At 43.4% G+C, this 25000-nt stretch overlaps 1 protein-coding gene across 4 annotated transcripts in view; it reads right to left on the reverse strand.

Moving 5' to 3' along the window:
* Nucleotides 1-25000, reverse strand: part of NLRX1 (NLR family member X1) — a 498840-nt gene that overhangs the window by 407393 nt on the left and 66447 nt on the right. For 3 of the 4 annotated variants that reach the window (XM_044080859.1, XM_044080860.1, XM_044080861.1), the window contains exon 3: nt 5874-5949. The exons of the other annotated variant lie outside the window; for it this stretch is intronic. In XM_044080859.1, the coding sequence (XP_043936794.1) occupies nt 5874-5949 (76 nt within the window). The remainder of the gene's footprint in view (nt 1-5873; nt 5950-25000) is intronic. 4 annotated transcript variants of the gene reach the window in all.

Below are 25000 nucleotides of genomic sequence, written 5' to 3' on the forward strand. Positions count from 1 at the left end.
CACCAAACCTATTTAGTATTGCCCCTCATCTTTATTCCAAACTCAAGCCAAAACAAAATTAAGTGCAAGAATTCTCTCCAAAAAACAAGTATCCTTAAATCCACAATATACTAAAATCCTTCGAGGAGGAGATATACACACTAATCCTGGCCCCACCTATCACAATTAACACAAAGATAGAACGTTCTTCTTTCAGCTTTTTCCCAGTTAGGGGTCTCCACAGTGGAACTCCGGTCCATTAATGATTGGCAGTAAATTTTTATGGTGCCGAGGTGCCAGCTCTACGCCCAACCTTCAACTAAGGCACGGCCATTTACGCATGTCTTTCGAACCCTACTCGACCGCGAGGAGGACATGCAGACTCCACACAGAAGGCGCTCCAGCTGAGAATCGAACGGGGGAACCTCTTGCTGTGAGGCAACAACACTACCGCTGCACCACCGCAGCTAATCACAATTAACACAAAGATAATTCTCTCAAACACACTTCTGTAACCCAGCAACAGACAATCTCCAACCCTGATGATCTAATTCTTCCTGCAATAAATGTTAGAAGTATAAGATAAAACTGCAGAACTACATGCCTGGATTACCCAACATAAGCCTGATGTTCTCGTTGCAACTGAAACTTGGCTTAAACCCAGCAAAATCGATTCAAAACTTATACCTCTTGGCTATAACATCATCGGTAATGACAATAATATGAAGAAAGGTGGTGGTATTGCTTTTAATATTTCTCAAAACCTACATTTCCCCTTACAATAAACCAACACCAAAATTCAGTCCAGCGGAGCTTCTTATTGCTTTTCTCAAAATAAACAAATACTCCCCTACATCTAACACGGACTTGTACGGTTTCATGCAACTTATTAATAGCCCCACACATTATAGTAAGGCATCAAATTCTCTATTAGACCGGATCCTGGTATCAGACCCTAGCAAATACTTAATCACAGGTACAATGTCAGACTCTCTCAGTGATCGCCCAATGTATATGACTAGACATCCCACACATCCAGTTAAACATTATATTTATAAAACATGTAACCCAGAAATGTTCATTACTACACTTTCATCTATTAATTAGAACTTCCTAAAAATCCTCCCCTTAGATGATGCTGTAAATGAATTCAATACAATTTTTCTAAATATCTTAAATAAACTTGAACCTTGTAGAAGGAAGAGAATGAAAACAAATAATGCAATCTGGCTATCCAAAAGGAGTAGAATACTAATTTAGGATAGAGAAAAAGCAAGGAAACAATGGCAAAAATATATAACCCCTCACTATGTTGAAAACTTCAGAATGCTTCACAATTATACTAACAAGCAAATAAATAAAGACAAAAACCTATACTACAATAACTTTCAGAATAATACATACACGACCCTAAAATACTTTGTGCATACATTAAAAAAATCGTACATCCCGGCCAAAAATTCAACTCAAACCAAACTCCTGATAACTAGCCACTTGAAACTGCAATACAGTTCAACTCTTATTTTAAACAATATAACATCTCTAAGGATTCCTCAGCATCAAATCTCAACCCTACCCAACAGTCATAACATTCACTTTCAAACCTGTGCCCACATCCTATATAAAACTACTCAAACAAACTGTAGTCTTCCTCATCTGATGATCTTCTAAGTAAGTACCTAAAAATTGCAGCCAGTAGTACTGCCTATCCAGTCTTAAGTCCTTATAAATAGGTCAACCCAGGAATCCCACGTTCCCTCTCTCTGGAAAAAGTCACACATTATCCCTCTGCACAAAGGAAAAATTCAACAGACATTAATAACTTTAGACCTATAGCAATTTTACCTTCCCATGCCAAAATACTAAAAATATATTCAAAAACAATTTCTAGACCATCTCCTGCAGGACAAACTCTTGCCCCCTATACAGCATGGGTTTCACCCTTCCCATAGTACTAACGCTACCCTTCTAACCTACATAGATATTGTCAATAATGCTAGAGATAATGGAAACTAGTGTCTTCCTTATTTCTAGACTTGTCTAAAGCCTTCGATACAGTTTGTCACAGCAAACTTCTATTCAAATGTCCTTACCAGGTCTCTCTCAGTCCACCCTTCTGTGGTTCAAAAGCTACCTGTCCAATAGGTATGGCATCTTTGGTCCCTTCCTCTTTAACGTTTTCATCAGCGTCTATACTTCAACACAACAGGCCACCCCAATATAATAGGCAGATTCCACTCTCATTTGCACATCTGACATATGGTACACCTCCAAAAATTGTTCGGGAAGCTTTAACAGCCACTGAAACATGGCTTCGTAATGCACATCTCATGCTCAGTCCAAAATAAGGCCAAACTACTACTTTTTCTCCAAATTAAATTTGAAGTCCTCTCTCTTGATAATGCAACCACTGAAGTCATTTCTCATAGCAAACTATTAAGCAAGATATAGGACAATAAACTTATGCTTGATTTAAATATACAAAATTGCATTAAAAAAAACTCATCAAAAACTAGGGATGTTTTACAGAGCCAAAAACTCTCTCACTGATGCAACTAAAGCTACACCAGTCACTACTTACCTCCTCCCCACTCTTCTTTATGGTGGTCCCATTCTTACTAACCTCCAGGCTTCACAAAAATTAAAATTTGAACGGTGCTATGACAAATATGCTAAATTTGCAGCACATACCCTTTTCAGAACCCGCCACCGTATAGCAGTAAAAACCCTAAATTAGTTACAATTGATGCATCAACATATCCACTTCTTACCAACTATAAAAAATATCCAGCACCCATCCACCTGTCCAGCATTAAAAAACATTCTACACAACTATGTTCACAGTAGGTCAGTGTGATCCAGGGACCAGAAACTCCTGTCTACAAGCCTAGCAAATCTGCTGGGCATTGTCTGTACTCATAGAAAGTTGCTAAGGCCTGGAACTCCTTTCCTGTATCCATCAGGTCTATACCCTCCCTCCCACCTTTCAAAACCACTCTGAAAATCTTCCTAGCTGAAATCTGGCTCTGTTCTTGCTCAAATCCAGGATAAACTACATCCATAAATACAAATAAGTATCCTTTCATTCCATATACTTCCTTACTATCTAATTCTCTTCCCTGATATTCGTTCTAAATATATCATAAGCCTGTTTTTCCCTCACCTTATATTGCATTTGAGTAGCTTACCTTTAATTTCTTTAAAATATGTCTAAAGTTTCTCTAAATATTAAGTGATTGTCATATACCTTGTAACGATTTTTAACCAATGTTTTTATATTATGTCTAATTTGCTATAATTAAACTGCAAATTTGTTTTTGTTTTATTTTTGAAGACTGTAAAATTATTGTTCTTAAAAGGTATTGTAATAATTCACAGCCTTTCTTCCAGGGCATCCCCTGAAAATGGTCTTCTACCCAGTCAGACTTTCCCAGTAATCAAATGTCAATCAATCAATCAAAAAATAATGAATGAATGAAAGGATGCATAGGTTGTCTGTGGATGAAATGACTGACAGCTGTTGTTTGATGACAGGTGATGCAGCCTATACAATTCCAATTAGCCCCATCCCTTCAACTGCTTCTTGCAGCCCCCCCTTCCCATTATGAAGTCAAAGCCACCACTGCCCATCCAATACTAGTTTCTTTGCCTTGTGCCTAATCTCGTCAGTAAACCTGAAATATAATAATATACATTGCAAAATTTGAATTTCTCTCATAATCGTTGCTAAATCTATTAATTGCTACTGTACGTTTTCTGGTATATATTGTTACGTTCTGTTCTATTTCTTCTTCTTCTTTGCAACAGCATTACTTGCAAATAGTTGTGATCAGTGCACCATCCCAGTAATACAAAACAAAATAAAAATAAAACAAAAAATTACATCTAGTTCCTTCATGATCCTGGATTAAACAGTTAAGTAAAAAAAAAAAAAAGAATGAACAAATGCTGCAAATGATCAATAAGAAAAGTCCAGTTGAGTGGTGTTTCAAAATACAAGGATTGGAAAAGAAAATTGATGTGGTAGATGTTTCACTGAAAAAATTAAGAACAGCTGTCTGACAACTGAACTAAAAAGAAAGCAGAAGAGGAGTAAAAAAACACTACATAAGGTGAAAGGTGCACAGACGAACAGCTCAAAAAAATTGGGAGCAATGTTATTACAATAAAAATTACACAGTTCATATCTGCCTAACAAGTAGAAGCTAGACAGAATAATCAGGCTCCTCCTCAATTGTCTCCCATCTTGATGAATACAGCCGTTGCTTTGCCTTCTGAACATGTACGATACAAATAAATAGTAAAAACAAGAAATGTTACAGAACCATGTAAATCTTTGAGGAGCTACTTAATTGTAAATTGGTTTAAAATCAAGGAACCAATTTTAGAAGTGAAGCAAACAGCTTAAACAAATAAGCATCTGTGCAATGAAGAACTCTAAATACCTAATCCTGATGTTTTAATAAAAAACAATGGTGGTTTCCTCCAATTGTGTTCCAGTGCAAGTAGGAACTAGTAAGGGCAGGTAAAACAATTGCAAATTAAAAAAGGTACTGAAGGGGGAAACACAAAAATGCATTAAGTGGCTAAATTAATTTTTCTACAACCATAACAGATGATAAGCGGGACAGCAAACGCAAACAGGAGTGTGAACATTTACATCAGACAACTCAGTATTAACATACAAGAATGTAACGGTCAATAGTATATTAACTGTTTAAAAGCTACACACACACACTTTTCAACAGCACAACAGCCAATTACAACAGGTACACTAAGTTATAACTTACTTCTAATATCAGTCTAGGAAAACCAAGTAACATAAGTATGAAAGCAACAAAACAAAGGCTGTAGGCATAGCAATTCCAAAACTGCAAATGTCTGCAAGTGTGTGTGTGTGTATGCGTGTTTGGGGGAGCAGTGAACTACTGCTGAACAAGAAAGTCAGATGTCGATGTACGGAATACTGGTAACCACCAGCCAGATAATAAAAGTAATTTGTTTTAACAAAGGTCACAAACAAAATAGAAATAGCAAGAAACTCAAGTCAGAAAATCTACACTTCCTGCATCATCAGTGGGCAGTGATACAACGGCAGCTCAGTCTCCATCAGTAGGTGTGGAGAATAAAGGTGTCAGACTGTGCTACAGAACAGGCTGTAAAACTGCCCCTGACTGTACCCACATGTTGTATACCTTCCCAGACACCATTAGTAGACAGGACAATGGAAGGAACCAGACTCCAGAAACAGGTAGAAAATGGGACCAAAAGGACATCCCATACACTGACAAGGAGGTAAGACTATGGAGGCATCTGTAACATCATCAATAGAGAAGGCATGAAGAGTTAGCCAACAATAACAACAAGTAGGACTTGACAGTGCAGACTACATTACCAAAAGGTGAGATTATGACAATACACCTCTTCAAAACTGGGACTATTATACAACATATATCTGATATTACAAACAAAAGGGCAGCATTTTACCTGTGATTACACAAAGATGGGGCTATAAATGCATCCCTTACTTCACAGTTGAACTAAGAAGGTGTATGCATGACACCCTCTACAGACAGAGCTACAAAACTAGACATACATAAGAGAAGCACACTCTAGAACCAAGGAAAGTCACAGAAGTAGGCATAATATGAACTTCTGAGAAGCGAGTCTTCATTACACTGCAAATGAACACCTCTCTGCCAGCCAACTGTGGCAATAATGGTAATTTTTTAATGAAAAATGTTTAACCTTCCAAATAAATTGCGAGTGCTGTTAGAAATATGCCCACAGTGTACCCACTTTCACATTCACAAATGTTAAATGGTGGCTTCCACCAAGTGCCATTACAACCTACACTATGCACAGTTTAAGTTCAGTGCAGCAATCATACATACCACACAGGGTAGGCTGACAGCAGTCTCTGTTTCTGCAGAGAGAAGCATCTCCAAGATGTCCAGCTGCAAGAAGTACCTTAGGTCAAGGAAAGCATTAAATTACCACTTAAATAATATTGCATAGTTAAACAACAACCACTTAATGTCTGCAGCTCATCAATACTCTCATTTTTACTCAGAAGGTACAAGAGTGCAGCAGTTTAACAAATTAACCACCTCTTTGCAAAAACAAAATACTGGCAGACACAGAATCTAGTGAACCATACCCGTGTACAGTATTAAAATACCACCAGTGGAAGTGTTTTTGTGCTTTGTTCATTTTTTCTAAATAATACAAGCTATCTTACCATTTAATCTCACGTAAACCCTTTATTGTTGACTTGTGCCTCCTCCATCATGTCATTTTTTGCTCCTTCCCACACTACATCATTGAGGTAATCTAATGTACAACTGGTTAACATTGTATACGTTACGCAAAAAAAAAAAATATATATATATATATATATATATATATATATATATATATATATATATATGTGTGTACATATGTATATAAACAATATGGAATCATATTGGACAAAGGCAAGCTATATGCAGTGAGCATGGCATTCAACTTGTAAGAGTACAAGAGTGACTTCATACAGACTGGCACCAAAATTTGGATGGCTGGAGGCTAAGCAGTTAATAAAGAAGGAAATAAGAAAGTGGCCAAAAACTAGTGCTGGCCCTAGATCAGCTTAGTGTAATACACATTCCAGGGCCAACTTTGTTATGTCTCAATAAGATGAGTTTATTATACTGGTCTCCAGTATGTGCCTGGCCATCTGTGAACTAGATTCATGTCCAATCAAGCTTGCAACATCTTGCTTAGATGTCCCAGGTCCTTTGTCATGTATCAGAGAACCTCCTCATTCCTTGAAATTGGAGTCTTCCCCACTAACCTGAAGGCATTTGTTACTCCAGTTAGCACAGGTAGATAATGAAAGTCTGAATAACTATCAACCTATCTCAAACCTCACTTTCGTTAATAAGGTATTTGTGAAGGTCATCTATATGCTAATGATACTCAATGCTAGAATTCTAAATCTCAAAATGCACTCACTCGAGGCACTCCTTAAAATGGAGAACATAGATATCTGTGCAGTGACTGAGACCTGTTTCAAGGCTCCAGAGAGCACCCCTGCACTACCAGGCTATACCTCATACCACACTTTTCAGCCATGTAACCTGGACCGAAATACCAAAGGCGGAGGTGTGTCCATATTCATTAAGGATATCCACACCTCCAGGCTAGTTGCTCAGCATAATGCATTCGAGGTTATCCAAGTGCAACTAACTCTGGGCAAAACTGCAATCCAAATTGTAGCTTGCTACAGATCCCCCACCATGCCCCAGGATTCCCACTCCTCTTTCTTGATGTACTGGAAAATATTAGGGTTCAACCAAACACCCTAATAATGGGCAATTTCAACTACCCCACCATTAACTGGGAAAACTACTCGTGTACCAACTCCTTAGCTCAATGCTTTCTGGAATTCATAAACTCCAATGCCCTAGATTAACTTATCCACACCCCCACCAGGGGCAACAATATCCTAGACCTAGTCATTACCAACATGAATGACCGGTGTTCCACACCTAAAGTCAACTCCTCATCGGTCCGATCAGACCATAAGCTTATCACACTTGATATCCACATCCCGCCCCCCACCCCATTAAGGAAACCACAATAAAAATTTCTCCAAAGCCAACTTCATGCTTCTTAAGACAGAAGTGGTGAACTTCATGACACCCATGCTGATGGACAATACAGTTACATCTGCTGAATCCTACACAAATGCACTCTATAAGCCTATAAGCACTTACACGAGTGCATGGATCGTGCTATCCCAAACAGAACCAAGACACTATCCTCCAAAAAAAGGAAGCCAATCTGGCGGTCCCCTACCATAAACAAACTGTACAACAGAAGGAAGAAACTGTTGCAAAAGAGAGTAAAATCCCATGAGTGGAGGAGCTCCCTGGTCAGCCTCAGTAAGGAGCTGAGATCCCTTAGAAGATCCTCCAAAGCTAGCTACGAAAACAAAATGGCACTAAATCCAAGGACAACCACAAAGCATTCTATAGCTATGTCAAGAATCTAGATGGCAACACCCAGATCTGCTCTGAGTTACAGCACAAAGGCATGAAAATTGCAGAAACAACTGATATTGTCAACATTCTGGCATATCAGTTCAGTGCTAACTTTACCCACCTCTCACCCCCTAAAGGGCCCATATCTATACAGGAAGAATGCAGAGTCCCTGTAATCACAACTACACAGGTAAAAGCTGCACTCTCTAAAGCCAAAAAGACAGCATCCATGGGACTGGACAACATCCCAGGCTGCGTTTTACACGAATTTCAGAATGAACTGGCTCCCCACTTAAGCACTATGTTCAATAATAGCCTTGCATCAGACTTTGTGCCCACTGAATGGCGTACAGCAACAGTTATCCAACTCCACAAAGGGGGAGCCACCACTGATCCCAGGAACTATCGACCTATTAGCCTGACGAGCCTGGTCTGCAAGGCCATGGAATGTATCATCATGGAACTCATAAACAAAGACATTGGTAACCTCCAAACTCTGGATCCCACCCAGTTCGGGTTTGTGAAAGGCAAATCATGCCCCCTGAACCTGATCGACTTCTTTGAGGCAGTCACCAAAGCCGTGGATGAGGGTAAGGTGGTTCACACAGCCTATCTTGACCTCGCCAAGGCTTTCGACACCATCCCCCATTCTGGAATTATAACTAAACTAGGTATAAATCCCTACGTCACAAGATGGGTTGCCAACTGGCTCACTGACAGAACCCACACTGTAAAAGTTGCAGACTCCAAATCTGACCTCAAAACATTGACAAGTGGAGTAAAAAAAAAAAAGAGGTCATTGTTCCCCTCTACTCATCACTCATAAGACCCATTATATAGAGTACAACACCCCTTTTGGAATGTACCTCACAAGACATCTGCAGCAGCTGGAAAGGCCATAGAAGTACCTCACAAAGAGGATTACTGGTCTCAAACAAATGCCCTACACGGACCGCGTCAAAAAACTCCAGCTTTACTCCGTAGCATATCGCTTACTCCGAGGTGATCTCTGCCTAACATATAAAGCTATGTCAAACCCAGAGCTGTTGGACATGCTACACCTAAAGAAATCCCAATCCCTCCGAACTACACGCTCTAGGGACCTAAACCTTGTCACCCCAATAAACAGGACACGCTGGAGGGATAGACTCCTGTCCCAGAGACTTCCTATACTCTGGAACAAGCTACCTATCTATGTCAAGCAAAGTTCTTCATAAGCACTCTTCAAGAAAATTCTTGATGAGTGGATGGGAAATAGGAAATACACCCTGGGGATCACTTCTGTGTCTCTGCTGGACAGTAGCACAGGAAAATAACTTTCTTGGGTGGCGTAAGCTATGGAACCTTGTTGGCTAGGCTTGTGTAGGCCCACTTGCGTAGGCCCTTGGGCCAATAGCCTAGTACCTACCTATGAACCTATATGCAACTGGATTGCTTTTTGAAGGTTAGCATCTATGATCCCCTCCATCCTTTTTTGGTCTAGGCATACAACTCAGACTGCCTATTCAGAGTATTTAATAATCACATAACTGCTAGGACCAGCATTACTATTTTACCTTGGGCATCTTAGATCTCTCTGCAATTTTTGACATGCTGAAGTATGAAATTTTGCTTGACTGACCAATTACTATGATACTGTAGATGTCGTACAATGATACTTTGCTTCCTATCCTACTGATGATCATACTTATGGATTGCACCAAGAGTGGATTCCTCCTCACCACTCTCCGACATGTCAGGCACCATAAGTATTCTAAATTGGGCATGTGCATCTGCTCCCGCTGGGGGATTATTTTCATGGTACAGGCCAAAACTTTCACTCTTATGTTGGTAACCCAGAGCTGTACCTCCCCTTCCCTCAGGATTTTCTGGTGGTGGCCTTACATTTTATACAGGCCGCCTGCCTCCAGTTTTTTCACCTGACAGCAAGAAACTGGAATTCATGCCCAAGGTATGTAAACTAGGTGTGATAAATCAACAATCAGGGATCAGATGTTGTATATTGTCGAATATCATTCTGATTAACAACTTGCCTATGGCTGTGCATGCTTTGTACTCTTCACAGCTGGTCTACTACAATGCCCTTTACCTGAGTTTACCTGACATTGAGCTAGACCAACATTAACTGGTGCAGAGCTCTTCAGCCCAGTTACTTACTAAGGTATCTAGATACTATCACAAAACGCAGTGCAGAGGAGCCTGTACTGGCTAACTTCAGAGTTTTGTACTGCATATAAAAAAAGTCATCATCCTAGTCTATCTTGCCCCACACAACTTGAGACGTCCCCTCTCCTCCACCTGGGGGGGCACTTCTTAAAAGATATCAGCCTTCCTGGCCTCTCCTTTCCATGAGTCAAAGATTGCTTGAGGTTCCATGGGTTCTGTCAGAGTCAATGGTACAGTGTTCTTTTGTACATAAGGGACCTTTTCTTTGAAACTTCTTGCCTGACACTTGGCAAAGTGTTTTACCAGCTTTGAAGGCCAATAAAGCTCTTAGGAATTTTAACAATTCTGGGGGAAGAGGTTGACAAAGGAAGAAAGTCAGAAAAAATGTTCTTATCATAACGTTCAATCTGTGTTGTCATCTTCATTCTTCATTAACCTGTGAGTCACGGTTCTGACCCTCGGAATAGATTCAGCCATTTCACTAGCTTGAAATTCGAAGCTAGAGCTCTTCTTTCGTACCCATATTGCCTCTTTGCCCCAAAGTACCTCAGATCGAGTTTGCTGCCACTATTTATCCATTGTCTATTAGAAAACAAATTATCAATCAACAGAAAAGGATAGAACAACAGGAGCTCAAACAGAACTGTGGTTCCATGAACATATCCATCAGCTAACTAAGTCTTGGACTGGGGAAAGGTTAATGAAGAATGAAGATAGACAACACAGATGGAACATTATGGTAAGAACATACCTTATCTGATGTTGTCATCTTCATTCATTCATTAACTGTGGGGCAGAGCCCCCAGCTACAGAAACCCAGGGTGGCCCTCATGGAAGGATATTCCGGAGTACAGTATAGCCAAAGGCATTTCTATTCCTGGAAATGATGTCCAATTTATACTGAGTATGGGAGTGCCTTCTGTGTGGAGTTTGCATGTCCTCCCCACGGTTGGGTGGGCTTTCGAAATACATGCGTAAATGGGCGTGCCTTTGCTGAAGGATGAACATCGAGCTGTCACCTCGGCGTTCGTGAAAATCAACTGCCAATCATTAGCGGACCGGAGTTCCGCTGTGTTGACCCTTAACAGGGAAAAGCCGAAAGACAACAACAACATCATGATCATACAGCAGCTGCACATATGTCATCAATAGATACTCTTGACCAAAAGGCTTGGAGGTGTTGCCACAGATCTTGTAGAGCGAGCTTTAATCTGATCAGGTACAGGGATGTTTTTAGAAGAATAAACAATGGAGATACAGTCTCTTAACCATCTCGTCACAGCGGTCTTAGTAGTTGCTTTACCTCTTTGTATTCCTTATCTTGAAAGTTTGGGAAGAAAACATGAACGTTAATGGAGTGGTTGATATTGGCTTCTGTAGCGACTTTGGGCAAGAAGGACAGGTTGGTGCACAAGGTTACTCTGATCTTTGTGACATATTAAATCTGGGAACTTGAAGGAAAGGGCCTGTAACTCAGAGATTCTTCCTGCTGAAGTTATGGCCAGTAGAAAAAGTGTCTTCCATGACAAACTAAATCTACTGTGGCCGCTGGTTCAAAAGGGGTTGAACCAGAGCCTGCAACATAATGGTCAAATCCCAAGGGGGAGTAGATCTTTATGTGAGGACGAAGTAGAAAGGTACCCCTAAGGAAAGCTTTACAAAGTTTCGATGCAGCTAACAAAGAAGAGTCCTCTCCCAAATGAAAATTGGAAATCGTAACTAACTGAACTTTGAAGCTGGAAGAACTAGCCCCATTGTTAAAAAGGGAAGCCAAAAAATCCAACACTACTGGGATGGGGCTGTAAAAGGATCTATTTGTTTCTGTTGGGCCAAAATGGAAAACCTTTACCACTTGCTCTTACAGGTCTTCCTGGTGGAGAGTTTATGGGCATAAATCATGATCTTCTGGACAGGGGATGAAAGGCTGGGATGTCTGGCCATCATCAGAACTGAAGAAACCATGCGGTTAGTTTCAGGCCTTGAAGGTCTGGGTGAGGATGCCCCAAGGGATGAGATAAAAGATCTGGAGCTGGATCCAGTTTCACCAGACAGCAAATCAGAGGAGACCAAAGAGAGGTGAATCACACTTGTCAAATTCAAAAGGGAGCAATCAGAATTACCTTTCTCTTCAACCTGAATGCCTTCTGTAAAAACTTGGGAATTAGGGGTAACGGGGGGGAAAAGCATAGAGTAGACCAGGAGGCCAAGCATGGAGGAGGGATCAAGGCAAAGTACCTGCTGCACTCACTGTTGAGAGGAGAGGCAAAAAGGTCCCAGCAGGGTTGACCCCATTTCTGGAAGATCATGTTTGCTGTGAATTGGTTCATAGATCACTCGGGAGGTATTAGTAGGACTCAGCTGAGTCTGTCCACTAGGATTATGGCCTCTCCCGGAATGTGCATTGCCACCAGAAAGCAGTTGGTAGAGACCACCCATTGCCACACTCTCACAGGTTCTCAACACGGGGTAAGGGATTCCTCTGTTGATGTACCAGACCACTGAAATATTGTCCATCTGGATTACAATAGGCTATAGAGGAAGAAAGCTGTGTAGCTCTTGCAACACCAAAAGAACCGTTCTCATCTCTGGGACACTCTTATGCAAGTTGGTCTTCTGGGGTGTCCACATGCCTTGAACTGTCCGACTCAGAAAATGCCCCCTCCACCTCATCTGGGAGGCATCGTGGTCAACATGGCATTTGGAGAAGGAAGAACGAGGGGGGTCATCCTTTGATAATGTCTGCAGCTTGAAGTCACCATAGCAGAGATTCTTTGCATACTCGGGAAAGTCTGATGGGAAGGCTTAGAAGATTTCTGTGTCAAGACCACTGAACCGCTAATGTCCATTTTAAGATTCTCAAGTGAAGACGTGCTGTAGGCAAAAGGGGTATCATGGCTGCCATAGAACTGAGGGCTCTGACATTCAAACTCACTGGAGGGTTTGGTATAGCTAGAATTTGTTTGACTTGAAGGCATAGGCTTGATACTCGATCTGCTGTGAGATAAGCCTGAGAAATGTTGTGTCCAGACATGCCCCTAAGAAATATATCACTTGAACCGGTTCCAACAGGTATTCCTCCAAGATGAGAGTTATGCCAAGGTGTGGAGCCAGCTGCAATAGGTAATCCCTGGCCAGAATCAAACAATGCCTGGTTGGAGCAGTCAAGAGCCAGTCCTCCAGACAGGGGAATACCTGGAATCCCTGCAGCCTGAGATGAGCTGCAACCACCACCAAGCATTTGGTGAACACCCTGGGGGCTGTGGTGAGACTAAACGGGGGTGATCTGAATTGAAAATGACTGGTTCCGAAGCCTGAAATGAAGAAACCTTTTGGAGCGCCTGTCCATCCTGATGTGGTAGTATGCATCCTTCAGGTCTTCTGACACATCCAATCGTTCATCCTCAGTAGAGGTAGGATGGACTGAACCATGACCACCCTGAACTTCATATTCTTTACCGATTTGTTTAGCGATGTCAGGTTCAGAAAAGGCCTCCAGTCCCCAGTCTTTACGAGTACCAAAAAGAACCCCGAGTAAACACCGGATTGGACTTGATAGAGTGGGACTGTCCAGATGACTCTTTTTCATAGTACTTTTGTGATTTCTATGGCTGCATCCTCCATCTGATCAGGTGAGACATCAGGGAGGACAGATTTTTGTCTTGGTGTCTCTAATAAAGGGAATAGAGTATCCTCTGGATATGATCTTAGGTTGCATCGGTCATTTGTGATGGTTTCCCAGGCTTCAGGGTGCAAGGAGAAACACCCCCACCCAACTGCCTCCAGAGGAAGGCAGTCAGGCAACGATTCAGGAGTGCTGGAAGGGTCTGTCTGAGGAGGATACTCAAGACCCTTGGTTTTGCGGACTCCCTCACCCACGTGAGCAGAGTCAATCATTCTGGCTATTTCCTCCTCTGTCTCTGGAGAAAATTTCTCCCTAAGAATCCTGGAAAGGACCCTGAGATTTCCTGAACCACATCTTTCGACTCCACACTGGTTCCTGGAGGAAGGACCTCTGTGGGGCAGAAAAATGGATCCTGATGGCAGCCAATGTCTTCCCATCTTTCTCACTGTGGGAGAGTGTGTCGCGAACAGTTGGCCCAAACAATGTTGATTTGTCAAAAGCTGCATTGACGAAGGATGCCTTGAAAGGTTCCACAAAGTCACACAACTGCATCCAGACATAACGGTTTATGGCGATACCGGTACTGGCTGCCCTTGCGGCACCCTCTGCTACATGGGATATCAGCCTTATGGAGGCATCAGACAAGGATTGAAGGGTGGCCATTCTGGAGGAGAAACCCATCTGATCCTCTGCAGACATGGACACCGAGGTAGAGCTAAAGGAGTTCCTTAATCAGGTCCCTCTGTGTAGTCTCATAAAATGGGAAAGATAGTTTAGTGCTCTCAAGGGGAAAGTGGACAAGGAGTAAATTATTAACCAAATCTCTCCAAAGCCCTAGACTCCCTGTTAGTGGGATGGACAGAGGAGCTCTCTTGGGCCAATTCTTTTTTGGTTGCTGCTACAACAACCATGGCATCAACTGGAACACTCTTCATCCAAAAAGATTAGTCTTGGAGAGCACTCAAGATTTTATCTGTGTGCTTGGGGATGGGCTCTACTGTGTCCGGTTCCTTCTATGCCCTAAAATGCACCATCTCAATGAGCGGGTCTGCAGGGGGAAGACAGCCAGAATATAGATGGGCAAGACCCAAAAGCCTCCAACAGCACTGTTTCCTCAGGGGAGGGGTTTTGGGAAGATCATCCATCTCTTTGGCAGAGGATCTCTAAGATGTCTCCAAAGGAGACATCGTCCGGTGCAGATCTTGGGGACCACTCTCCTTCCTCGAAATCAGTGTCCATGGTGACAGATTCCTCTAGGGAATCAATGTGCCTTCTCTTGCACAGTCTCTTTCAGGGAACCTTTGAGGTGGGATGCTCCTGGAAGTGTTGGAAGATCTCTGGGGGTCCACAGCTAGGACAGTCTTAAGGCTTCCCAGGACCAGCTGCCCACGTCGTAGAAGAGAGGCCCTGGAGATGGATCCAGTGGGGACAGGGAGAGGTTCCACAGGGGGGACAATCGAGGGTCTCAGTGTGGGAGAGGACCATCTTAACCACTTCAAAGGCAAAAGGACTCTGAACACCCAAGGGCAGTCCTCCCATGGCAGAGGCTACCAAAGCGGACATCCCTTGGGGCCCTGAGCCTCCCACTCTGAAGGAGGAGTCGGAGCTGAAATGTCAAACTCCAAAGCTCCAAGGGGAAGTGACAAATCTGAAAATTTTGGAGTCAAAGTCAACTCCCTGGAACTGACGTCAAGGCTATGGCTCTGAGACACACTCAGAACCAGTACTGTCAGTACCCAACCCATCAGGGAGACAGTTGGAGGCGAAGATGTGATCACTATATGCTCCGACATCTAGGTTCCGCAGGACCAACAGAACTGATGACTCTGAAACAGTGGGTTGGATCAGAGAAGGAGCCATGGGATGGAATGTGGAAAGCCTCACGGATCCAGAGGGGGGGTGGAGCAGGAAAAATCCACATCTGAATCTGTGCTTCGAGAAAAGTACAGTTTTGTACCTACCATAAATGTAGATGTCTGAGAGGTATGCATCTGCAGTCCTAACATATGGGTTGTCCTGCCTCAGACAGCCCTTCGGTCAGCCGGATTCCAAAGTCTGGGTCTGGCCTCGGCTGATGTCGCACTTCACCCGACGTCATAGCTGCTGTCAATAGGGTATAAAGGCATCAGCCGACGCCATTTTCCTCAGTGTTTCTTGCCTCAGATGCCAGGTGCCCTCTAGGAAGGCTAAATTTGGATAAATGCAAATGATTCCAAACAGTAGAGAGCAAATAAAAATAGACATGTATATACATATATACAAACAAATACACCATAATAGATTCCCCCAGCTAGCTACAAGATGGGCAAATACCCTAGGAGTACCACAGAGGGGAAGGAGGGTGGGTAATCCTGACTGCAGATGCATACCTCTCGGACATCTACATTTATGGTAGGTACAAAACTGTACTATGTCCTTCAAGGATGCATCTGCAGTCCTAACATATGGGTAGAATACCATAGCCAAACTGGGGGAGGAGGCACTAAGAAGATTATGGTGTAGCTAAGATCCCTTGCAAAACAGCAGTGGCAAAACCTGCTCGGGATCTGGAGTATAAAGGTAGATTATAATGCTTGGCAAATGTATGCACGGAGCTCCAAGTAGCAGCCTCTAAAATGTCTTTGGTAGCCACTCCTCGTAAAAAGCTGTAGTAGTGGCTGTAGCCCTTGTGGAGTGAGGTCTGATGTTTTCTGGAGTTGTCTTTCCATGAAAAGAGTAACAAAATCTAATGCAATTTCCTATCCATTTTGAGATTGTCTGTTTTGAAATTGCTTTTCCTTCCATTCCTGTTGCATATGCTACCAGAAGCTGGTCAGTTTTTCTATTGTTCTTGGTTCTGTCCAGGTAGTAGCGCAATTGCCTGTGCACATCCAAGGTATGCAGTAGTCTTTCCCCCCTGTTCTGTGGGTTGGGGAAGAATGTTGGTAGGTGGATTGCTTGGTTTAATGATACCCTGGAGACCACCTTTGGCATAAAAGTAGGATTAGTTCTCAAGGACACTCTATCCTGATGGAAGATAAGGAAGGGCTGTACTGCCATTAATGCCTGTAATTCAGAAACCCTTCTTGCTGAAGTGATTGCAAGCAGGAAAGCAGTTTTCCAAGATAAGAACTGTAATTCTGCTGTTGCTGCTGGTTCAAAAGGGGGAAGTGTTAACTTTTCTAACACAAAGTTCAGGTCCCATGTAGGCAAAGGTGGCTTCCTTGGAGGCTTTACATTTTTAATTCCTCTTAGAAACTGCCTGAGTAGAGGATGAGAGAAAACTGGAGGATCCATGTTGTATTCTGCTGAAATTGCTGATGCATGAATCTTAATGGAGGAGTAAGACAGGCCATTGTGGAAAAGCTCTGCTAAATATTCCAGGATGTTAGCCAATGATACATTTTCTCCTTTTGCTGCACTCCAAATGAGGTATCTTTTCCATTTTGCTGAATAAGTTTTCCTTGTGGAGGGTCTGCGAGCCTCCAGGATAATGTCTTTAACCCTTTGAGATAAATATGGGTTAGTTTGTTTTATGTAATGTTCCAAGCAGCTAGCTGCAGTGTTTTCAAGTTTGGATGCAGGATTTTGAAGTTGTTCTGTGTTAGCAGTAAAGGAACTAGAGGTAGAGGCCATGCGTGCCCGAGACATACTCCTCAGTAGCGGGTACCAATGCTGCCTCGGCCAGTCTGGAGCTATCAGGATGATCCTTGGGTGATCTTCTTTGATCTTCAGTAGCACTTTGTGCATCAAAGGAAGAGGTGGGAATGCATATGCTGTCAGGTTTTCCCAACTGAAGGATAGGGAGTCCACCTTCCAAGCAAGTGGGTGGTATGTCCTTGTGCAGAATTTTCTCAATTGGTGGTTGTGTGGGGATGCGAACAGGTCTATTTCTGGTAGTCCCCATTTCTTTGTGATGGATTTGAAGATGTCTGGATGCAGCATCCATTCGTGGGCATCCGTGGTAGTTCTGCTTAAGATGTCTGCTAGTATATTTTCTTTTCCTGGCACAAATATGGCCTGGAGCTGAATGTTGAGGTTCAGGGCCACATTCCAAAGGTCCATTGCCATCCGGCATAGAGGATATGAATGTGTGCCTCCCTGTTTGTTGATATACCACATAACTGTGGTGTTGTCAGTCCTTATCAGCAAATGACCTTGTTGAAGAAACGGTCTGAATGTCTGAATTGCCCGTTTTACTGCCAGCATCTCTTTTTGATTTATGTGTAGGTTCAGCTGGTCGTGTCCATAAGCCTTGTATGCACTTGTCCACCAGGTGTGCCCACCAACCGAGGTCTGAGGTGTCCGTGGTGATAGTCTGGCTTGGGTGAGGGCTGTGAAAAGGCAGCCCTTTGTTCAATTGACAGGCCTGAGCCCACCACTGGAATTCTTGCTTCAGGCATGGAATTATTGGAATTTCGGTTTCTAGGCTGTGCTTGTGCTGAGACCATAAATTCCTTAGGTACCATTGCAACTTCCTCATATGTAGTCTGGCATGTGGAATCAATATTATGCAGGATGCCATGTAACCCAGGGCTTGCAGGACTTTCCTTGCTGTAAGCTGGTTCTGCGTTGTTAATGCCATGAAATAGAGTGGTAGTTGCTTTTGCTTTTCTGCTGTGAGGAATGCCATTTGGTTTGATGTGTCCAGTTCTGCACCCAAGAAAGTTATCCTTTGGGATGGTATCAGCCTTGACTTTATGTTGACTGTGTATCCCAGGGCTTGCAATAGGTGAATAACCTTTCTCAAATCTTTTGTTAATTTGTTTTTGTTGTCTGCTTGTAACAGGCAGTCGTCCAGGTATGGATAAATTTGAATTCCCTGAAGCCTGCAATGAGCAATTACTGATGCCAGGCATTTCATGAATACTCTGGGCGCAGTAGATAAGCCAAATGGCAATGCTGAGAATTGATAATGCTCTGATCCTGCAAGAAATCTGAGGTATCTTCTGCAATTTGGTCGTATGGGGACGTGCAGGTATGCCTCCTTGAGATCTAGAGTCACCAGCCTAGACTCCTTGCCCAGCATGGGAAGAAGTTGCTGTAGGGTCAGCATCTTGAATTTTGGAACAATGAGATATGTGTTCAGAGCGGACAGGTCGAGAATAGGTCTCCATTGGTTTTCCTTTCTTGGTACCAGGAAAAGTCTGGAATAAAATCCTTGTCCTTGTTCCATAGACGGTACCTTTTCTATAGCTCTCATCCTTAGTAAGTGATCGATTTGTTCTAGAGCGTTTGTTTTTTGGTTTGATGGTAGGTTTGGCATTCCTCTCTTCCTTGGTAGAGTATGGAAGTGAAACCTGTAACCTTTGTCTATTGTCTGCAAAATCCTGTAATGTAATGCCAGTTTACTGAAAATAAGGCTAGCTTTCCGCCTAAGGGTGCTTCTAGTTGTTCCCTGGTAGGCGGTATCAGAGCCAAGTCACTGTGATTGTCCTGTGGAAGTGGTAGTGGCTGGATCTGTGGCAGTACTTCTCTGGTTGTTAGGCTGCCACTGACGTCCCCTGTAGGCACCTCTGGATTGACCTCTGCCTCTTGGGCGCCTATTTCTGCCTCTCTGTGCTCTGGTGGTGTCTGGAAAGGACCAATTCTTCGAAGGCCAATTCCTACTAAACCTCGGAGGCTGGACCTGTAAGAAATCCTTGACTGTTTGGACAGATTTTGCTTTTTCTTACACCTTCTTTAACACTTGCTGTGCAGGGGAGCCAAACAAACTGTGTTTTTCCATGGGAGCATCTAGGAGCTTTGACTTTACGTGGTCTGGTAAGGATTGCTCTTTTAACCATGCATGCCTTCTGATCACTGTACCAGTCATAGCTGATCTAAAGGAAGCCTCCAGTGCATCATAGCCGCATTTTAAGGAATGATTACTGACCTGCTGAGTGTTATGTACCAAATCCTGAAGGGACTTACGGTCTATAGGTTCAGGAGAGGACAGTTTTTTAGTTAGCTGATCTAACAAAAATTCCTGATACTGAATCATGTGGAATTGACAGTTTAAGGCCCTAGCCGAAAGAGTAGCAGAAGTATAAACTTTTTTACCCCATCTCTCTAATGCTCTAGATTCTCTTTCAGATGGGAGGGGTTTTTTGGCAGAGGCAGCTGCTACAGCTTTGGGGCCCTGCGAAATAGTTTCAGGATCTGCAATAGGAGCCTTATACAAGTGATAATGTGTGTCCGGGACCCTGTAGTATCTGTCGGGCTTAGCAGGGGCCGGGGGAAGAGAGTCAGGGGCAGTACAAGCATCATTAAATGCATCATCCACAACTGTAAGTACTGGAGGAATGGCTAAAGGCCTATGCTGTGGCAAATGTAAAAAGGTCCTAAGCCTTTTCCTAGAATCTGAAAAATCTTGGCCCTGCCATTGAAATTGTTCTCTCATAGCATGCAAGGTTTCCCCAAAAGAAAATTCCTCAGGAGGAGAGGCAGAAGGAATGGAGTCTTCTGCGTCAGAATCCTCATATGGAGAATAAGGGCCTTCTGGAGGATTTGAGTTTTCCGAATCAGAGGAATAATCTGTAGAAACTGGCTCAGGGGGCTCTGCTCTAGGCCTCTTCTCTGGAGGGGGATGAGAGGCCCTGTCAGGGTGAGGTTGGGATCCCCTGATCTAAGAAATGAGATCCTCTGCCAGGCTAAGCATTTGGGTACTAGAGCTAGGCCTGTGTGAGGGGGTTTTAGCAGGCAAGGCCTTAGAAGATTTAGCTGCTTTAGCCCTAGAAAAGGCCTTGATAGACATGGATGCAGGGGGGCTAGCAGCTCCACGTGCAGGAGTAGATATGTCTAAGGGAATAGTATCTGATAAATCCTGAGAACCTGCAGCAGCAGGTGGAAATTCAGTAGCAGATTCAGCCATGCTGGATGAGGCCTCGGTTGTAGGAGGCATGCTTTCGGCCGAAGGAAGAACCGAGGACTCTGTTTCAGCCGAAACCGAGACACTCGCGGTTGGCTTAACCGCGGTTTCGGCCGAAACCGCGGACCGCGAGTGTCTGTCCTTTTCCTTACGCTTTTTAGCTAATTGTGAAGTCGGAGTCTCCGACGGCATGTTGTAAGGAAAAGCGGGGCCGAAAAACTCCTCTGCAAACTCCAACCGACGTCTAAGTGTCCGTCGGTTGAAGGAAGCACAGGCTAGACAAGCTGCTACGTCGTGGTTTGGGCCTAAGCAAGGAAGGCAGTAAGAGTGGAAATTCTTATGAGAAATTTGTTTCCCACAAGTTAAACAGTTATTTACTTTTCTGACATCAGCTGAGGCAAGAAAGAGTCCCCAACGGGGTACTTAGCTTTTTAGAAGTCTTCGGTAGTAGTAATCTCTGGTTCTGACCGACCGGCACTTGCGAACAGCTTCTGCTTCGGGCGCCACGCGGCAAGAAAGACTGAGGAAAATGGCGTCGGCTGATGCCTTTATACCCTATTGACAGCAGCTATGACGTCGGGTGAAGTGCGACATCAGCCGAGTTCAGACCCAGACTTTGGAATCCGGCCGACCGAAGGGCTGCCTGAGGCAGGACAACCCATATGTTAGGACTGCAGATGCATCCTTGACGGACATCTGCCTCATCAATCTACCAAGGTCCTTATCCTATACTCCGAGAAGAACTGCTGGAGGAGGATGTGGAAGCAGGTCCTGAAATCTTTTTTGGAGTGCTCTCCCGAAGTGGAGATTTTAGAGCCAAAACATTTGACCCAGAACTAGAAACCAAGGTCCAGGGCGGAGAGGTGACAGTTGGAACCAAAGGAGTAGGCTCTGAAGCCTTCAGTTCCGATGGTTTTGGCACCTTTTTAACAGGCTCTGCTGAGAAGAGGGAGATCAGTTGGGAGAACTCTTTCTTGTTTCCCGCACCTCTTTGTGCTTTCTAGAGGGAGTCTGAGTCCCTGAAGAAAAAGGAACAGCAAAAGGGGAGGAAGAAGTCGGTAACCCCTTGATAATTAATTTGTTGCGGTAATCTGCCAAAGCTCACAGGTGGAAGCCCACATTGACCGAACAATCATTGCTTAATTGAGAAGGGCCAAAGCAATAGCACTCCCTGTGGGCATCCAACAAGGGAATCTTGTGCCCACAGAAAGTGCACTTCTTGAACTCTAAGGGCTTATCAGCACTATCTGACTTCGATTTGGACATAATGAAAAAGATTTGGAAAAATGGCTATGGCAGACAGAAAACCCTGATTTACAAATACAATACTACTATAGAAAGATAAAAAGGTAGGGAGACAGGTAACAGACGAGAGATACATTTTTATGTTAAACTCACTGCAAAAAGGCACACTCAAAAGGAGGAGCTCAAGAGCACCGAAACCTCACTGCTTGTTTGACGAGCAGAAAGTGAGATCTGAGGTACTTTGGGGAAAGAGGCATTATGGGTAGGGAAGAGGAGCTCAAGCATTGAATCTCAAACTAGTGAAACATCCGAGCTGGTTCTGAGAGTAGGTATCGAGGCCCACAGGTTAATGAATGAATGAATGAATGAAGATTGACATCAGATCAGTGTTTAAATATTGTTCTAATTTAGATAAAAACATTTCTTAAAGACAGATTGTAAAACTCAGCAGAAAGAACAAAAATAAGAGCCAAGATATTCAGGGTCAGTTGAGAGTGAAGGAATACCCTTTGCATGAGACCCAACTAACAGCAATTAGGTGGTGTGTAAAGTACAGTTGTGTAAAAGTTTACCGTAACAGTAGATATCTTTCTTTCAGAAATACTGCAACAGTAAAGAGATGTCTCATCACAGGCAGCCCGTCACTTGACCAGTATGGAAAATCTGGAAAGGATCTTGTTTGCACTGTACAACACATTCTCCTTGCACAGAATGTAGAGCATAAAAAGGGCCATACAGACACAACTACCCAGAACTGAATTGCCCCAGAATAGAACAAACGACATAGGACAAAGGAATCCATGCAAATCCAGAAAGAAAAAATGCAGACTAAAGTGGGGGTTGGAGGGAGGGAGCGAATACTGCAACAGTGAACAGAAGGACATCTACTGTTATGGTAAGATTTTACACAAGTGTACTATGTCCTTCGTTACCACTGTTGCAGTACTCCTGAAAGAAGGAAGAGTAAAAAAGCTCAAGAAACAGAATGGGAAGTGAAAGGCTGAGAAGAGGCCTAAAAAAACAACACATGAAATGGTGTCAGCAAAACCTGCTCTGGCCCTAGAAACCATATCCAACTTATAATGCTTAAAGGTATGAACTGAAGACCAAGTAGCAGCTTCAAGGATGGAATTGGTGTCCAACCCATTGGAGAATGCACCAGAAGAGGTAACAGCCCTAGCAGAATGAGCTCTAACAGAAGCAGACAGACTTGCCATGAAAATTATAACAGATACAAATAGCCTTAAATATCCAAAAAGAGATGGTCTGCTTACAAACAGCTGAAGAGAAGGACCTGGGATGAAAGGAAACAAAAAGCAAATCAGACTTACAAACGTTTCTAGTTTTATCCAAGTAGCACCTGAGCTGTCTGTGTAAACCCAAGGTATGCAGGGCCCTCTCAGTAGCAGACTGAGGAAAAGGGAAAAAGGAAGGGAGTTGTACCAACTGATTTAAGGACAACTCATTTACCACCTTGGGCATAGAAAAAGGATTAGTACCAAGGGACACCCTGTTCCTGTGAAAATCAAAAAAGGAGGTATAGCCATAAGGGCTTGTTGCTCAGAAGCCCTCTGAGCAGAAGTAATACCCAGCAACAAAACAGTCTTCCAGGTACAATGCTGGAAAGAAGCAGAATTTGCAGGCTCAAAAGGAGCCTGAGTCAATTTCTCCAAAACAAATTAAGGTCCCGAAGAGGAGGAACAGGTTTTCTTGGCGGCCTAATATGCAGGATGCCTTTAAGAAATCGTTTGACCTCTAAACGAGAAGTTGGAGAAGGAGTCAAGAGCTAACAAACAGAAATGGCTGACACATGGGCCTTCACAGAACTATACGTCAAGCCACACTGAAGCAACTCACACAAATGAGAGGTCCTGAGGGACCCCCACTGCAAAAGGGTCATGGTTACGAGAATGGCACCAGACCAAAACTCTCTTCCATTCAGACATGCAGGATTTCCTGGTTGAGGGTTTCCTTCCTGAGCACATCCTCAGTAAAGAGGTGCCTGAAAGGGATCAAAACCCTATCACCCACATTGTCAATTTTAGAATGAACAAGTTGGGATGGATGAGAGACCCCCTTGTCCTGTTGTCAGGAGAGCCAGTGAGTGAGGTAACTTATGACGACTGCCTCCGGCCAGATGTATTAAGAGGGGAAACCAGTGAGGTCTTGGCCAAAAGGGAGTCACTGGCAAGATTTTTGGGGAGGGCAGCTGAATCGTTTGCAGGACTCTTGGAAGCAGAGGAAGATTAAGGAAAGCATAAAGAAACCTCCACTTCTATGGATAGGAGAGAGTGTCCGTTTTTCAGTTCAGATAGCATGGCACTCTGGAAAAGAAGAGAGGAAGCTGCCAGTTCATAGGGGAGGCAAAAAGACCTACCTGAGGAATACCCCACCGAAGGACAATGCCCAGAAAAATGACTTTGTGAAGCATCCATTCGTGAGCCTGTGTTTTGGACCTGCTCAGGGAGTCTGCCACAAGACTGTGCTCTGAAGGAATGTATACTGCTTGAAGAGTCAACTGAAAACAGACAGCCACTTCCCAAGCCTGAAGTGTTATTATGCACAGGAGGTTAGATTTCATGCCTCCTGCTTGATGACATACTACATCACTATAGTGTTGTCTGTGTAAACCTTCAAAGGACCCGGAGACAATCAGAGCCCTCATCTCTTTGATGTTAATATTGTCTGATTTCTGATGGGGAGTCCAAAGACCCTGAACTTTACGGCGATGAAGAGATGCCTCCCACCCCATGTCAAACGAATCAGTGAACAGCTCTTGAGAAGGGACTGAAGGCTGAAAAGGACCAGCCTGGGTTGACAGCAAAGTGTTGAATCCACCACTCAAATTCCTTCTTGAGACAGGGAAGGAGAAGTACACAAAGTCAGAGGGTGACAATGCTGCAGCCAAACTGACTTGAGGTACCACTGAAGTTTCTGGGTATGCAGTCTGCCAAAAGGAAGTATCAGAATAGAAGAGGCCATGAATGCCAGGGCCTGAAGAAACTCCCTGGCTGGCATGGCAGTCACGTGAAGAAGAGACTGAAAGAAGGCTGACAACATTAATACCTTTGGAGGCGGAAGAGAAGCCAGCATTAGCAACCCAGATACATATGATCCTAAGAGGGAGTCAGG

This window comes from Protopterus annectens, chromosome 8.part0 (genome assembly GCF_019279795.1).
Source record: "Protopterus annectens isolate FY-2018-M chromosome 8.part0, PAN1.0, whole genome shotgun sequence".
Taxonomy (NCBI): Eukaryota; Metazoa; Chordata; order Ceratodontiformes; family Protopteridae; genus Protopterus; species Protopterus annectens.